Source organism: Episyrphus balteatus, chromosome 2 (assembly GCF_945859705.1).
Source record: "Episyrphus balteatus chromosome 2, idEpiBalt1.1, whole genome shotgun sequence".
NCBI lineage: Eukaryota > Metazoa > Arthropoda > Insecta > Diptera > Syrphidae > Episyrphus > Episyrphus balteatus.
The window spans coordinates 13,617,712-13,634,351 of NC_079135.1; the positions used below are offsets into that span (position 1 = coordinate 13,617,712).

The window sequence follows — 16,640 nt, forward strand, 5'->3', positions numbered from 1 at the left end:
AAGATGTCCCGAAGATGTCCCGAAGATGTCCCGAAGTTGTCCCGAGCATGTCCCGAAGATGTCCCGAAGATGTCCCGAGCATGTCCCGAAGATGTCCCGAAGATGTCCCGAAGATGTCCTGAAGATGTCCCGAAGATGTCCCGAAGATATCCCGAAGATGTCCCGAGCATGTCCCGAAGATGTCCCGAAGATGTCCCGAAGATGTCCTGAAGATGTCCCGAAGATGTCCCGAAGATATCCCGAAGATATCCCGAGCATGTCCCGAAGATGTCCCGAAGATGTCCCGAAGTTGTCCCGAGCATGTCCCGAAGATGTCCCGAAGCTGTCCCGAGCATGTCCCGAAGATGTCCCGAAGATGTCCCGAAGATGTCCCGAAGATGTCCCGAGCATGTCCCGAAGATGTCCCGAAGATGTCCCGAAGATGTCCCGAAGATGTCCTGAAGATGTCCCGTAGATGTCCCGAGCATGTCCCGAAGATGTCCCGAAGATGTCCCGAAGATGTCCCGAAGATGTCTCGAAGATGTCCCGAAGATGTCCCGAAGATGTCCCGAAGATGTCCCGAAGATGTCCCGAGCATGTCCCGAAGATGTCCCGAAGATGTCCCGAAGATATCCCGAGCATGTCCCGAAGATGTCCCGAAGATGTCCCGAAGATGTCCCGAAGATGTCCCGAAGATGTCCCGAAGATGTCCCGAGCATGTCCCGAAGATGTCCCAAGCATGTCCCGAAGATGTCACGAGCATGTCCCGAAGATGTCCCGAAGATGTCCCGAAGTTGTCCCGAGCATGTCCCGAAGATGTCCCGAAGATGTCCCGAGCATGTCCCGAAGATGTCCCGAAGATGTCCCGAAGATGTCCCGAGCATGTCCCGAAGATGTCCCGAAGATGTCCCGAAGATGTCCCGAGCATGTCCCGAAGATGTCCCAAGCATGTCCCGAAGATGTCCCGAGCATGTCCCGAAGATGTCCCGAAGATGTCCCGAAGTCCCGAGCATGTCCCGAAGATGTCCCGAAGATGTCCCGAAGATGTCCCGAGCATGTCCCGAAGATGTCCCGAAGATGTCCCGAAGATGTCCCGAAGATGTCCCGAGCATGTCCCGAAGATGTCCCGAAGATGTCCCGAGCATGTCCCGAAGATGTCCCGAAGATGTCCCGAAGATGTCCCGAAGATGTCCCGAAGATGTCCCGAAGATGTCCCGAAGTTGTCCCGAGCATGTCCCGAAGATGTCCCGAAGATGTCCCGAGCATGTCCCGAAGATGTCCCGAAGATGTCCCGAGCATGTCCCGAAGATGTCCCGTAGATGTCCCGAGCATGTCCCGAAGATGTCCCGAAGATGTCTCGAAGATGTCCTGAAGATGTCCCGAAGATGTCCCGAAGATATCCCGAAGATGTCCCGAGCATGTCCCGAAGATGTCCCGAAGATGTCCCGAAGTTGTCCCGAGCATGTCCCGAAGATGTCCCGAAGATGTCCCGAGCATGTCCCGAAGATGTCCCGAAGATGTCCCGAAGATGTCCCGAAGATGTCCCGAGCATGTCCCGAAGATGTCCCGAAGATGTCCCGAAGATGTCCTGAAGATGTCCCGAAGATGTCCCGAAGATGTCCCGAAGATGTCCCGAGCATGTCCCGAAGATGTCCCGAAGATGTCCCGAAGTTGTCCCGAGCATGTCCCGAAGATGTCCCGAAGATGTCCCGAGCATGCCCCGAAGATGTCCCGAAGATGTCCCGAAGATGTCCCGAAGATGTCCCGAGCATGTCCCGAAGATGTCCCGAAGATGTCCCGAAGATGTCCCGAGCATGTCCCGAGCATGTCCCGAGCATGTCCCGAAGATGTCCTGAAGATGTCCCAAAGATGTCCCGAAGATGTCCCGAAGATGTCCCGAGCATGTCCCGAAGATGTCCCAAGCATGTCCCGAATATGTCCCGAAGATGTCACGAGCATGTCCCGAAGATGTCCCGAAGATGTCCTGAAGATGTCCCAAAGATGTCCCGAAGATGTCCCGAAGATGTCCCGAGCATGTCCCGAAGATGTCCCGTAGATGTCCCGAGCATGTCCCGAAGATGTCCCGAAGATGTCCCGAAGATGTCCTGAAGATGTCCCGAAGATGTCCCGAAGATATCCCGAAGATGTCCCGAGCATGTCCCGAAGATGTCCCGAAGATGTCCCGAAGTTGTCCCGAGCATGTCCCGAAGATGTCCCGAAGATGTCCCGAGCATGTCCCGAAGATGTCCCGAAGATGTCCCGAAGATGTCCCGAAGATGTCCCGAGCATGTCCCGAAGATGTCCCGAAGATGTCCCGAAGATGTCCCGAAGATGTCTCGAAGATGTCCCGAAGATGTCCCGAAGATGTCCCGAAGATGTCCCGAAGATGTCCCGAGCATGTCCCGAAGATGTCCCGAAGATGTCCCGAGCATGTCCCGAAGATGTCCCGAAGATGTCCCGAAGATGTCCCGAAGATGTCCCGAAGATGTCCCGAAGTTGTCCCGAGCATGTCCCGAAGATGTCCCGAAGATGTCCCGAGCATGTCCCGAAGATGTCCCGAAGATGTCCCGAAGATGTCCTGAAGATGTCCCGAAGATGTCCCGAAGATATCCCGAAGATGTCCCGAGCATGTCCCGAAGATGTCCCGAAGATGTCCTGAAGATGTCCCGAAGATGTCCCGAAGATATCCCGAAGATGTCCCGAGCATGTCCCGAAGATGTCCCGAAGATGTCCCGAAGTTGTCCCGAGCATGTCCCGAAGATGTCCCGAAGATGTCCCGAGCATGTCCCGAAGATGTCCCGAAGATGTCCCGAAGATGTCCCGAAGATGTCCCGAGCATGTCCCGAAGATGTCCCGAAGATGTCCCGAAGATGTCCCGAAGATGTCCTGAAGATGTCCCGTAGATGTCCCGAGCATGTCCCGAAGATGTCCCGAAGATGTCCCGAAGATGTCCTGAAGATGTCCCGAAGATGTCCCGAAGATATCCCGAAGATGTCCCGAGCATGTCCCGAAGATGTCCCGAAGATGTCCCGAAGTTGTCCCGAGCATGTCCCGAAGATGTCCCGAAGATGTCCCGAGCATGTCCCGAAGATGTCCCGAAGATGTCCCGAAGATGTCCCGAAGATGTCTCGAAGATGTCCCGAAGATGTCCCGAAGATGTCCCGAAGATGTCCCGAAGATGTCCCGAGCATGTCCCGAAGATGTCCCGAAGATGTCCCGAAGATATCCCGAGCATGTCCCGAAGATGTCCCGAAGATGTCCCGAAGATGTCCCGAAGATGTCCCGAAGATGTCCCGAGCATGTCCCGAAGATGTCCCAAGCATGTCCCGAAGATGTCACGAGCATGTCCCGAAGATGTCCCGAAGATGTCCCGAAGTTGTCCCGAGCATGTCCCGAAGATGTCCCGAAGATGTCCCGAGCATGTCCCGAAGATGTCCCGAAGATGTCCCGAAGATGTCCCGAGCATGTCCCGAAGATGTCCCGAAGATGTCCCGAAGATGTCCCGAGCATGTCCCGAAGATGTCCCAAGCATGTCCCGAAGATGTCCCGAGCATGTCCCGAAGATGTCCCGAAGATGTCCCGAAGTTGTCCCGAGCATGTCCCGAAGATGTCCCGAAGATGTCCCGAAGATGTCCCGAGCATGTCCCGAAGATGTCCCGAAGATGTCCCGAAGATGTCCCGAGCATGTCCCGAAGATGTCCCGAAGATGTCCCGAAGATGTCCCGAAGATGTCCCGAGCATGTCCCGAAGATGTCCCGAAGATGTCCCGAGCATGTCCCGAAGATGTCCCGAAGATGTCCCGAAGATGTCCCGAAGATGTCCCGAAGATGTCCCGAAGATGTCCCGAAGTTGTCCCGAGCATGTCCCGAAGATGTCCCGAAGATGTCCCGAGCATGTCCCGAAGATGTCCCGAAGATGTCCCGAGCATGTCCCGAAGATGTCCCGTAGATGTCCCGAGCATGTCCCGAAGATGTGCCGAAGATGTCTCGAAGATGTCCTGAAGATGTCCCGAAGATGTCCCGAAGATATCCCGAAGATGTCCCGAGCATGTCCCGAAGATGTCCCGAAGATGTCCCGAAGTTGTCCCGAGCATGTCCCGAAGATGTCCCGAAGATGTCCCGAGCATGTCCCGAAGATGTCCCGAAGATGTCCCGAAGATGTCCCGAAGATGTCCCGAGCATGTCCCGAAGATGTCCCGAAGATGTCCCGAAGATGTCCTGAAGATGTCCCGAAGATGTCCCGAAGATGTCCCGAAGATGTCCCGAGCATGTCCCGAAGATGTCCCGCAGATGTCCCGAAGTTGTCCCGAGCATGTCCCGAAGATGTCCCGAAGATGTCCCGAGCATGTCCCGAAGATGTCCCGAAGATGTCCCGAAGATGTCCCGAAGATGTCCCGAGCATGTCCCGAAGATGTCCCGAAGATGTCCCGAAGATGTCCCGAGCATGTCCCGAGCATGTCCCGAGCATGTCCCGAAGATGTCCTGAAGATGTCCCAAAGATGTCCCGAAGATGTCCCGAAGATGTCCCGAGCATGTCCCGAAGATGTCCCAAGCATGTCCCGAATATGTCCCGAAGATGTCACGAGCATGTCCCGAAGATGTCCCGAAGATGTCCCGAAGATGTCCCGAAGGTGTCCCTAAGATGTCCCGAGCATGTCCCGAAGATGTCCCGAAGATGTCAAGAAGATGTCCCGAAGTTGTCCCGAGCATGTCCCGAAGATGTCCCTAAGATGTCCCGAAGATGTCCCGAAGATGTCCCGAGCATGTCCCGAAGATGTCCCGAAGATGTCCCGAGCATGTCCCGAAGATGTCCCGAAGATGTCCCGAAGATGTCTCGAAGATGTCCCGAAGGTGTCAAGAGCATGTCCCGAAGATGTCCCGAAGATGTCCCGAAGTTGTCCCGAGCATGTCCCGAAGATGTCCCGAAGATGTCCCGAAGATGTCCCGAAGATGTCCCGAGCATGTCCCGAAGATGTCCCGAATATGTCCCGAGCATGTCCCGAAGATGTCCCGAAGATGTCCCGAAGATGTCCCGAGCATGTCCCGAAGATGTCCCAAGCATGTCCCGAAGATGTCACGAGCATGTCCCGAAGATGTCCCGAAGATGTCCCGAAGATGTCTCGAAGATGTCCCTAAGATGTCCCGAACATGTCCCGAAGATGTCCCGAAGATGTCCCGAAGATGTCCCGAAGTTGTATCGAGCATGTCCCGAAGATGTCCCGAAGATGTCCCGAGCATGTCCCGAAGATGTCCCGAAGATGTCCCGAGCATGTCCCGAAGATGTCCCGAAGATGTCCCGAAGATGTCCCGAAGATGTCTCGAAGATGTCCCGAAGATGTCAAGAGCATGTCCCGAAGATGTCCCGAAGATGTCCCGAAGATGTCCCGAAGATGTCCCGAGCATGTCCCGAAGATGTCCCGAGCATGTCCCGAAGTTGTCCCGTAGATGTCCCGAGCATGTCCCGAAGATATCCCGAAGATGTCCCGAAGATGTCCTGAAGATGTCCCGAAGATGTCCCGGAGATATCCCGAAGATGTCCCGAGCATGTCCCGAAGATGTCCCGAAGATGTCCCGAAGTTGTCCCGAGCATGTCCCGAAGATGTCCCTAAGATGTCCCGAGCATGCCCCGAAGATGTCCCGAAGATGTCCCGAAGATGTCCCGAAGATGTCCCGAAGATGTCCCGAGCATGTCCCGAAGATGTCCCGAAGATGTCCCGAAGATGTCCCGAAGATGTCCCGAAGATGTCCCGAAGATATCCCGAGCATGTCCCGAGCATGTCCCGAAGATGTCCTGAAGATGTCCCGAAGATGTCCCGAAGATATCCCGAAGATGTCCCGAGCATGTCCCGAAGATGTCCCGAAGATGTCCCGAGCATGTCCCGAAGATGTCCTGAAGATGTCCCGAAGATGTCCCGAAGATATCCCGAAGATGTCCCAAGCATGTCCCGAAGCTGTCCCGAAGATGTCCCGAAGATTTCCCGAAGATGTCCCGAAGATGTCCCGAGCATGTCCCGAAGATGTCCCGAAGATGTCCCGAGCATGTCCCGAGCATGTCCCGAAGATGTCCTGAAGATGTCCCGAAGATGTCCCGAAGATGTCCCGAAGATGTCCCGAGCATGTCCCGAAGATGTACCAAGCATGTCCCGAATATGTCCCGAAGATGTCACGAGCATGTCCCGAAGATGTCCCGAAGATGTCCCGAAGATGTCCCGAAGATGTCCCGAAGATGTCCCGAGCATGTCCCGAAGATGTCCCGAAGATGTCAAGAAAATGTCCCGAAGTTGTCCCGAGCATGTCCCGAAGATGTCCCGAAGATGTATCGAAGATGTCCCGAAGATGTCCCGAAGATGTCCCGAAGATGTCCCGAGCATGTCCCGAAGATGTCCCGAAGATGTCCCGAAGATGTCCCGAAGATGTCCCGAGCATGTCCCGAAGATGTCCCGAAGATGTCCCGAGCATGTCCCGAAGATGTCCCGAAGATGTCCCGAAGTTGTCCCGAAGATGTCCCGAAGATGTCCCGAAGGTGTCCCGAAGATGTCCCGAGCATGTCCCGAAGATGTCCCGAAGATGTCCCGAAGATATCCCGAGCATGTCCCGAGCATGTCCCGAAGATGTCCTGAAGATGTCCCGAAGATGTCCCGAAGATATCCCGAAGATGTCCCGAGCATGTCCCGAAGATGTCCCGAAGATGTCCCGAGCATGTCCCGAAGATGTCCTGAAGATGTCCCGAAGATGTCCCGAAGATATCCCGAAGATGTCCCGAGCATGTCCCGAAGCTGTCCCGAAGATGTCCCGAAGATGTCCCGAAGATGTCCCGAAGATGTCCCGAAGATGTCCCGAAGTTGTCCCGAGCATGTCCCGAAGATGTCCCGAGCATGTCCCGAAGATGTCCCGAAGATGTCCCGAAGATGTCCCGAAGATGTCCCGAAGATGTCCCGAGCATGTCCCGAAGATGTCCCGAAGATGTCCCGAGCATGTCCCGAGCATGTCCCGAAGATGTCCTGAAGATGTCCCGAAGATGTCCCGAAGATGTCCCGAAGATGTCCCGAGCATGTCCCGAAGATGTACCAAGCATGTCCCGAATATGTCCCGAAGATGTCACGAGCATGTCCCGAAGATGTCCCGAAGATGTCCCGAAGATGTCCCGAAGATGTCCCTAAGATGTCCCGAGCATGTCCCGAAGATGTCCCGAAGATGTCAAGAAAATGTCCCGAAGTTGTCCCGAGCATGTCCCGAAGATGTCCCGAAGATGTCCCGAAGATGTCCCGAGCATGTCCCGAAGATGTCCCGAAGATGTCCCGAGCATGTCCCGAAGATGTCCCGAAGATGTCCCAAAGATGTCCCGAAAATGTCTCGAAGATGTCCCGAAGGTGTCAAGAGCATGTCCCGAAGATGTCCCGAAGATGACCCGAAGATGTCCCGAAGATGTCCCGAGCATGTCCCGAAGATGTCCCGAAGATGTCCCGAAGATGTCCCGAAGATGTCCCGAAGATGTCCCGAAGATGTCCCGAGCATATCCCGAAGATGTCCCGAAGATGTCCCGAGCATATCCTTAAGTTGTCCCGAAGATGTCCCGAAGATGTCCCGAAGATGTCCCGAAGATGTCCCGAGCATGTCCCGAAGATGTCCCGAAGATGTCCCGAAGATGTCCCGAGCATGTCCCGAAGATGTCCCGAAGATGTCCCGAGCATGTCCCGAAGATGTCCTGAAGATGTCCCGAAGATGTCCCGAAGATATCCCGAAGATGTCCCGAGCATGTCCCGAAGATGTCCTGAAGATGTCCCGAAGATGTCCCGAAGATATCCCGAAGATGTCCCGAGCATGTCCCGAAGATGTCCCGAAGATGTCCCGAGCATGTCCCGAAGATGTCCTGAAGATGTCCCGAAGATGTCCCGAGCATATCCCGAAGATGTCCCGAAGATGTCCCGAGCATGTCCCGAAGATGTCCCGAAGATGTCCCGAAGATGTCTCGAAGATGTCCCGAAGATGTCAAGAGCATGTCCCGAAGATGTCCCGAAGATGTCCCGAAGATGTCCCGAAGATGTCCCGAAGATGTCCCGAAGGTGTCCCGAGCATGTCCCGAAGATGTCCCGAGCATGTCCCGAAGATGTCCCGAGCATGTCCCGAAGATGTCCCGTAGATGACCCGAGCATGTCCCGAAGATGTCCCGAAGATGTCCCGGAGATGTCCCGAAGATATCCCGAAGATGTCCCGAAGATGCCCCGAAGATGTCCCGAGCATGTCCCGAAGATGTCCCGAGCATGTCCCGAAGATGTCCCGAAGATGTCCCGAAGATGTCCCGAAGATGTCCCGAAGATGTCTCGAGCATGTCCCGAAGCTGTCCCGAAGATGTCCCGAAGATGTCCCGAGCATGTCCCGAAGATGTCCCGAAGATGTCCCGAAGATATCCCGAAGATGTCCCGAGCATGTCCCGAAGATGTCTTGAAGATGTCCCGAAGATGTCCCGAAGATGTCCCGAAGATGTCCCGAAGTTGTCCCGAGCATGTCCCGAAGTTGTCCCGAAGATGTCCCGAAGATGTTCCGAAGATATCCCGAGCATGTCCCGAAGATGTCCCGAAGATGTCCCGAAGATGTCCCGAGCATGTGCCGAAGATGTCCCGAAGATGTCCCGAGCATGTCCCGAAGATGTCCCGAAGATGTCCAGAGCATGTCCCGAGCATGTCCCGAAGATGTCCCGAGCATGTCCCGAAGATGTCCCGAAGATGTCCCGAAGATGTAACGAAGATGTCCCGAAGATGTCCCGAGCATGTCCCGAAGATGTCCCGAAGATGTCCCGAAGATGTCCCGAAGATGTCCCGAAGATGTCCCGAGCATGTCCCGAAGATGTCCCGACATCTTCGGGACATGCTAGGGACATGCTCGGGACATCTTCGGGACATCTTCCGGACATGCTCGGGACATCTTCGGGACACCTTCGGGACATCTTCAGGACATTTTCGGGAAATGCTCGGGACATCTTCGGGACATCTTCGGGACATCTTCGGGACATCTTCGGGACATCTTCGGGACATGCTCGGGGCATCTTCGGGACATCTTCGGGACATCTTCGGGACATGCTCGGGACATCTTCGGGACATGCTCAAGACATCTTCGGGACATGCTCGGGACATCTTCGGGACATCTTCGGGACATCTTCGGGACATGCTCGGGACAACTTCGGGACATCTTCGGGACATCTTCGGGACATGCTCGGGACATCTTCGGGACATCCTCGGGACATCTTCGGGACATGCTAGGGACATCTTCGGGACATCTTCGGGACATGCTCGGGATATCTTCGGGACATCTTCGGGACATCTTCGGGACATCTTCGATACAATTTCGGGACATCTTCGGGACATCTTCGGGACATCTTTGGGACATCTTTGGGACATGCTCGAGACATCTTCGGGACATCTTCGGGACATCTTCGGGACATGCTCGGGACATCTTCGGGACATCTTCACGACATGCTCGGGATATCTTCGGGACATCTTCGGGACATCTTCGGGACAACTTCGGGACATGATCGGGACATCTTCGGGACATCTTCGGGACATCTTCGGGACATCTTCGGGACATCTTAGGGACATCTTCGGGACATCTTCGGGACATCTTCGGGACATCTTCGGGACATCTTCGGGACATCTTCGGGACATCTTCGGGGCATCTTCGGGACATCTTCGAGACAGCTTCGGGACATCTTCGGGACATCTTCGGGACATGCTCGGGACATCTTCGGGACATCTTCGGGACATGCTCGGGACATCTTTGGGACATCTTCGGGACATCTTCGGGACATCTTCGGGACATATTCGGAACATCCTCGGGACATCTTCGGGACATGCTCGGGACATCTTCGGGACATCTTCGGGACTTCTTCAGGACATCTTCGGGACATCTTCGGGACAACTTCGGGACATGCTCGGGACATCTTCGGGACATCTTCGGGACATCTTCGGGACATCTTCGCTACATCTTTGGGACATGCTCGGGACATCTTCGGGACATCTTCGGGACATCTTCGGGACATGCTCGGGACATCTTCGGGACATCTTCGGGACATCTTCGGGACATCTTCGGGACATCTTCGGGACATATTCGGGACATCCTCGGGACATCTTCGGGACATGCTCGTTACATCTTCGGGACATCTTCGGGACATCTTCGGGACATCTTCGGGACATCTTCGGGACATCTTCGGGACAACTTCGGGACATGCTCGGGACATCTTCGGGACATCTTCGGTACATCTTCGGGACAGCTTCGGGACATCTTCGCTACATCTTCGGGACATGCTCGGGACATCTTCGGGACATCTTCGGGACATGCTCGGGACAACTTCGGGACATCTTCGGGACATCTTCGGGACATGCTCGAGACATCTTCGTGACATCTTCGGGACATCTTCCGGACATGCTCGGGACATCTTCGGGACATCTTCGGGACATGCTCGGGACATCTTCGGGACATCTTCGGGACAATTTCGGGACATCTTCGGGACATCTTCGGGACATCTTCGGGACATCTTCGGGACATGCTCGGGACATCTTCGGGACATCTTCGGGACATGCTCGGGACATCTTTGGGACATCTTCGGGACATCTTCGGGACATCTTCGGGACATCTTCGGGACATATTCGGAACATCCTCGGGACATCTTCGGGACATGCTCGGGACATCTTCGGGACATCTTCGGGACTTCTTCAGGACATCTTCGGGACATCTTCGGGACAACTTCGGGACATGCTCGGGACATCTTCGGGACATCTTCGGGACATCTTCGCTACATCTTTGGGACATGCTCGAGACATCTTCGGGACATCTTCGGGACATGCTCGGGACATCTTCGGGACATCTTCGGGACATGCTCGAGACATCTTCGTGACATCTTCGTGACATCTTCGGGACATCTTCGGGACATGCTCGGGACATCTTCGGGACATCTTCGGGACATCTTCGGGACATCTTCGGGACAACTTCGGGACATCTTCGGGACATCTTCGGGACATCTTCGGGACATCTTCGGGACATGCTCGGGACATCTTCGGGACATCTTCGGGACATCTTCGGGACATCTTCGGGACATCTTCGGGACATCTTCGGGACATCTTCGGGACAACTTCGGGACATGCTCGGGACATCTTCGGGACATCTTCGGGACATCTTTGCTACATCTTCGGGACATGCTCGAGACATCTTCGGGACATCTTCGGGACATGCTCGGGACATCTTCGGGACATCTTCGGGACATGCTCGGGACATCTTCGGGACATCTTCGGGACATCTTCGGGACATCTTCGGGACATGCTCGAGACATCTTCGGGACATCTTCGGGACATCTTCGGGACAGCTTCGGGACATGCTCGAGACATCTTCGGGACATCTTCGGGACATGCTCGGGACATCTTAGGGACAGCGTCGGGACATCTTCGGGACATGCTCGGGACATCTTCGGGACATCTTCGGGACATCTTCGGGACATGCTCGGGACATCTTCGGGACATCTTCGGGACATCTTCGATATATCTTCGGGATATCTTCGGGACATCTTCGGGACATGCTCGGGACATCTTCGGGACATCTTCGGGACATGCTCGGGACATCTTCGGGACATCTTCGGGACATCTTCGGGACATGCTCGGGACATCTTCGGGACATCTTCGTTACATCTTCGGGACATCTTCGGGATATCTTCGTGACATGCTCATTACATATTTGGAACAAGATTGTTAGGACCAAAAAATTACTCTATACAAGGCCTCCAAAGGGCTAGCTTTTTATTAAAATTATATTATAATTTCACATGTCTTAAAAAAGATAAATAAATTAAACAATATCAAAAAATTATAACAATAACAACGCCATCCTCCCCGGTTTCACATCTTTGTTTATAGTGCTTATTAAGTTATTGGTCTTGAGTTACTTGAATTTCCTCTAATTCATCTGACGAATCTCTAAGGATTTAAAAAAAAACTACAATTCAAAATCGTTACAATGCGCAAGTTTAGGGACTTAAAAGAGTTAGTTGAGTTGAGTTATGGCGTTTTCGATTGGAAGTCTGGAAGCGTCCGGAATCATTCTAAAAAAGTTTTATTCACACAAAACTATTAGTTTTGTGCGAATAAAACGCTTTCAGAATGATTCCGGACGCTTCCGGACTGCCAATCGAAAACGCCATTAGTCTCTGATTGATTAGCTGTCAAAAACAATCTTTAAAATGTAAACAATTTCTGTTGGAAAGACGACTGTAAAGTTAGCTAAGAAAAATCGCTATTCGTCTGACTAAATTTCCGTTCATAAAATGACATTATATAAAAATCAAGTCCCTAATCGTCCCTTTATGGTCCCATTAATAAATGTTATTTACTTTTCTTCAGAAATGTCACTTAAATCACCATAATCAATTGGCTTTTGACACAAACAACAAATATTATTCAATTCTTCAAAGCATTCTGTGCAATACATTTCATTGCATCCTATTTGTTGACAGTTGACAGATGATTCTTCTCTAAAATGTATATAATAAAAAAAGTAGTAGATTAGAAATTAAATTTATATCTAACCCTTTCAATGGACTTCCACAGATATTGCAACATTCTAATTTACCAGAACCAAGTATTTTTCGAAATATCCAATATCTGTCAAAAAAAAAAAGTATCAAACTGTTATACGCAATTCATCTTTATTGCACATACTGATTAGTTCTTGCTCTTATCCAATCCAGAAATGAATAATCTTTGACATTTCCGTCCTCGAGGAGCTTGTTCCTTGCCTGACGTCTAGCGAATTTTATGAAGCTAGCTGTCAATTAAAATTTACTTACACATTCTTTTGAAAAAATCAAGTATTTACTTCTCCTTAGTAAAATTTCATTGTAGAGCCACAATGCCCGCTGTTTCGACCGATCCGGATAATATACACCCATAATTACTTGACGAAGCCTCAAACCGTAAGGTTGTAAAATCAAACAAACCCAAGCAGTAAAAATAAGACCACCTGTCAAACAAAAACTTTTCTTCAAAATTCCAATTCCAATATGGTGGCATTCACCTATTTCCCAATATCTTTTAAAATTTGGCAAACTAGGTATCGGTAAACAAGGCCTTGGATCTATTTCATAGCTCTCCTTCAAAGGTTCAAAAGCATGAACAATACCTTTGAATATATCTGCAGTAAAACCGCCACCGGAAATGTTGACAGTTAGAAAAGGCGGAACTGAAAACAAAAATTTCAAATAAAATAGGGATATTTTTCTAAAAAATAAATTTCCCATTTTCCTACTATCCAAACCAGCTTCCTGTTGGCCATAGACATTTATCATAGACAACAACCAAAACAACGAGTAGTCGGCAATGCAGATGCAAGCCAACTGAATTGATGATATCGTAAGAAATAAAATCGTACGGGACATGTTGAATATTTCTGCACGAACCAATGTCAGGGATGTTATCTAGAGGGAATTTGTTCGTCAATTAAAAATTCCCTTTAAGGTTTGAATTTGAAAAGTTAGACGTTACCATGACGTATTTCCGGCGTTCTTTTCTTGTTAAAGGCAAAACGCAATCCATTCCCATTTTCTCTCGTTGGTTGTTGATTGAAATGAAATCTTTTGTTATGAATTGATTATCAAAATGATCACTTGTCAAATACTTGCTTTTGTATAGCAATGCTCTAAAAATAGGTAAATTTAAATTGAACAAAGTGAGTGAAATTAAGAAGACTTATTTGACAGTTCTTGGAGAATTGTCAAAGTACACTGTCAAACCAAACATACAATGGGCACGTTCAGGAAATATTAGGGACTAAATATTTAGGCAACGTCAATTTCTGAACGGAAATTTGAGTAAATTGACTAATGTCGTTTTCGATTGGAATCACTCAAGGATTCACTCATTCTGAAATCCAATAAAACAGTTTGAATCACTTCCACTCAATTCTGTTTTTTGTGTTTGTGTTAGTTATTCTGTGAAATTTTGAATGTCAAATATAAATTAATTTTTTTTTCTTTCAAATGAAATATTGCAAATTAATTTTCAAATACGGTAATATTCAGCTAATAAATGGGACAGTTGGTTTGCAGAATATTTTAAGTAAGTATATAATGCGTTTATTTGTTTAATTACGCAGAAAAAAATAACATTTTGAATGAAAAACCAAAAAAATTAGTGATTGAGTGATTATTTTGACTTTTAAATATTCATGTATTAGTGCTTCTGGATTTGATTCTGATTTTGAATCGAGAAGAGAATTTCTCTTCTGAGAAGCGTTCTTGCTGTCATTTTTAATTCAATAAAACGGTTTCAGAAGACTTCCAAATGCTTCCGGACGCTTCTGGACGTCCAATCGAAAACGACATAAATTAGTTTGGATACGGCATAATTGTCAAATTTTTAAATTTACTTGAGAAAATTACAGATCGCGTGGGACAGACAACAAATTTCACTTCACTTTAATAAATAAATAATTTTAATTATAACCGATAATGCACTTTTTACTCTTTTTTTCACACAAACAGATTTAATTTTGCTAAAATAATTCTGTATTTAAAAACAATCAGCTGTCATGTTGACAAAAAAAACTTTCCTAATTTTTTAGGGAAAAATTTCTTGCCTAACTTTCCAGTCAGCTTTCCAATAAAATTACCTAAATTGGAAAGATTTTTTTTGACAGCTGACCAATCATAGCACGAGAAATTACCTTAATATTTAGTCCCTAACGTTTCTGAACCTGCCCAATTTTGCTTCTTTAAAGCTTCACAGAAAATAAAAAAGCATCTGTAAGGCATTATTGAAGCTAAATTGATTGTTTGGAATGTTTTGTTTTTAATCAGAATGGAAGAAACTAACTTCAGTACCACAAGAAACACCATAAAACTTCCAACGAATTCCACCCAACTGAAGAGCACAAAGAATTCAGACATTTGATTTTGTATTTCTGTCAAAATGTCACTTCCAACAGTTGTCAAATTCTTGGTTGCCACTGTTTTAAAATTGAATTCATGATCAAATTTTATTGAAGCAAAAAACATGTTTTTAATGTCATCGGTAAATTTTTGAAGCTCTACAAGAAAATTAATTTTTAAAAATTTTGATAGAGTTTAAAATTAGTTAGATTTACTTTCGGTAACGGTTGCAACAATTGAATCGCTAACAAAGTCTACCAACTCACAGATAACATCAATAAATTTGACACTGTAGCAAAGTGCACGAGATATTTCCGTAACATTGCATAAATCTTCTAATATTCCCATTTGTTCTTTACAATCAGTCATGGCATCATCTGCAATTTTTATGCAACGATCAAATGGAGTGCCTAGCTCCTTGTTGCACATACTAACGACATTACCAAGCCAGTCGAAGGATTTTTTAATTGCTTCCACTGGAAAGTAGAAGGGATCATAATATTGAATGAATAAAATGCTCAGAAACCAGTAGGAAACTATTTTGAAAACCACTTGGAAACCGATTGGAAACCATTCAGAAATCAGTTCGGAAACACACACTAAGAAACCTTAATCAAACCAAATTTTAACCAATCAGAAACCAATTGGAAACCATTTTAAAACCCATTAAACAACTAATTTATAACTTACAAATATCAACAGTTAAACTTCGAATTCTCAAAAGAACTTCTTCAACTCGCTTAAGAACCTTTTTTATTTCCGCCATTGAAACTTTAATTGCATTCTTTACTGTTACCAAAGGTCTATTAACCAAATCCAACATATTTTCTAAAGCTCCTTTTAATTGTTCTTGACCGCAAGATATACTTTCTATAAGAATGTCAACGTTACTTAGAATATTTACAGTTGGTCCTGTTGCCGCTAAAACAACTGCAGAAGCAATTAGAACAGATCGACCTTTTGAACTGAATAAAATCGGTAAAATGAGTGTTGAAATACATCTGGAAAATATTGTATTTTTTTTAAAAGCTATACGAATAGGAAGTTAAATAAATTTTAAGGTTACCTGATATTTTTGTTAAATGCCAAAAGAAATCCATATAGAAGAAGTATTGCAAGTACTAGAAGAGTTGATTTTCTCTGCAGATATTCAAATTTAGAGAAATGATAAAGAAACCAAGTGAATGTAATTGATAGTCCAATTATATAGCCGAAAAGGATATATTTAAGGAAAGACTTCCAAGGAAATCTAAAAAAAAAATGGAAAAAATTACTTAAATAAATAAAGTAATAGAAGATTAATAAAATCAATTACTTTTTGACACTCATTGAAATAGACAGATATTCGAAAAGAGGGGTCTCTATTTTTTTTACTTTTGTTTATATGTATGTCAAATAAGCCTCTTTTTAAATTAAAATTAAATTCTAATTTTTTCAAAGTAATAAATCATACATATATAGCATAAATTAGGTAAAATAGTAGGTATACAAAAATTGGAAAGTAGAAATGATCCATAAAGTTCTTAAAAATGTTTTTGGTGAAAGGGTGTTTTTTTTAAGGGCTTAGTTAGGTTAACAGTAGCTGACATAAATTTTGTTGTTTTTCGTAAAATAGGTGAAAAAGTTTCATTTGTCATAAAAACTATGAATCTAAACTGTCTACGATGTAATTTTTTATGAAAGGGTGTTTTTTTTAAAGAAAAGATAATATTAAAAAACTAAGTAATAATAATGCCATCCTAATGCAACTCAGTTAT

The 16,640-nt window shown here is 47.9% G+C and overlaps 1 protein-coding gene across 1 annotated transcript; it reads right to left on the minus strand.

Annotated features, from left to right (window-relative positions):
• Positions 1 to 11,724: 11,724 nt before the first annotated feature.
• LOC129910649 (DC-STAMP domain-containing protein 2) lies at positions 11,725 to 16,291 on the minus strand. The gene is made up of 13 exons (XM_055988105.1): positions 16,199 to 16,291; positions 15,950 to 16,132; positions 15,574 to 15,884; positions 15,099 to 15,359; positions 14,828 to 15,041; positions 13,499 to 13,652; positions 13,263 to 13,431; positions 13,032 to 13,196; positions 12,834 to 12,977; positions 12,677 to 12,782; positions 12,545 to 12,619; positions 12,349 to 12,489; positions 11,725 to 11,935 (listed from the first exon to the last, which is right to left on the minus strand). The coding sequence occupies exons 1-13, from the start codon at positions 16,210 to 16,212 to the stop codon at positions 11,887 to 11,889; spliced, it is 1,986 nt and encodes a 661-aa protein (XP_055844080.1). The 5' UTR covers positions 16,213 to 16,291; the 3' UTR covers positions 11,725 to 11,886.
• Positions 16,292 to 16,640: the final 349 nt, after the last annotated feature.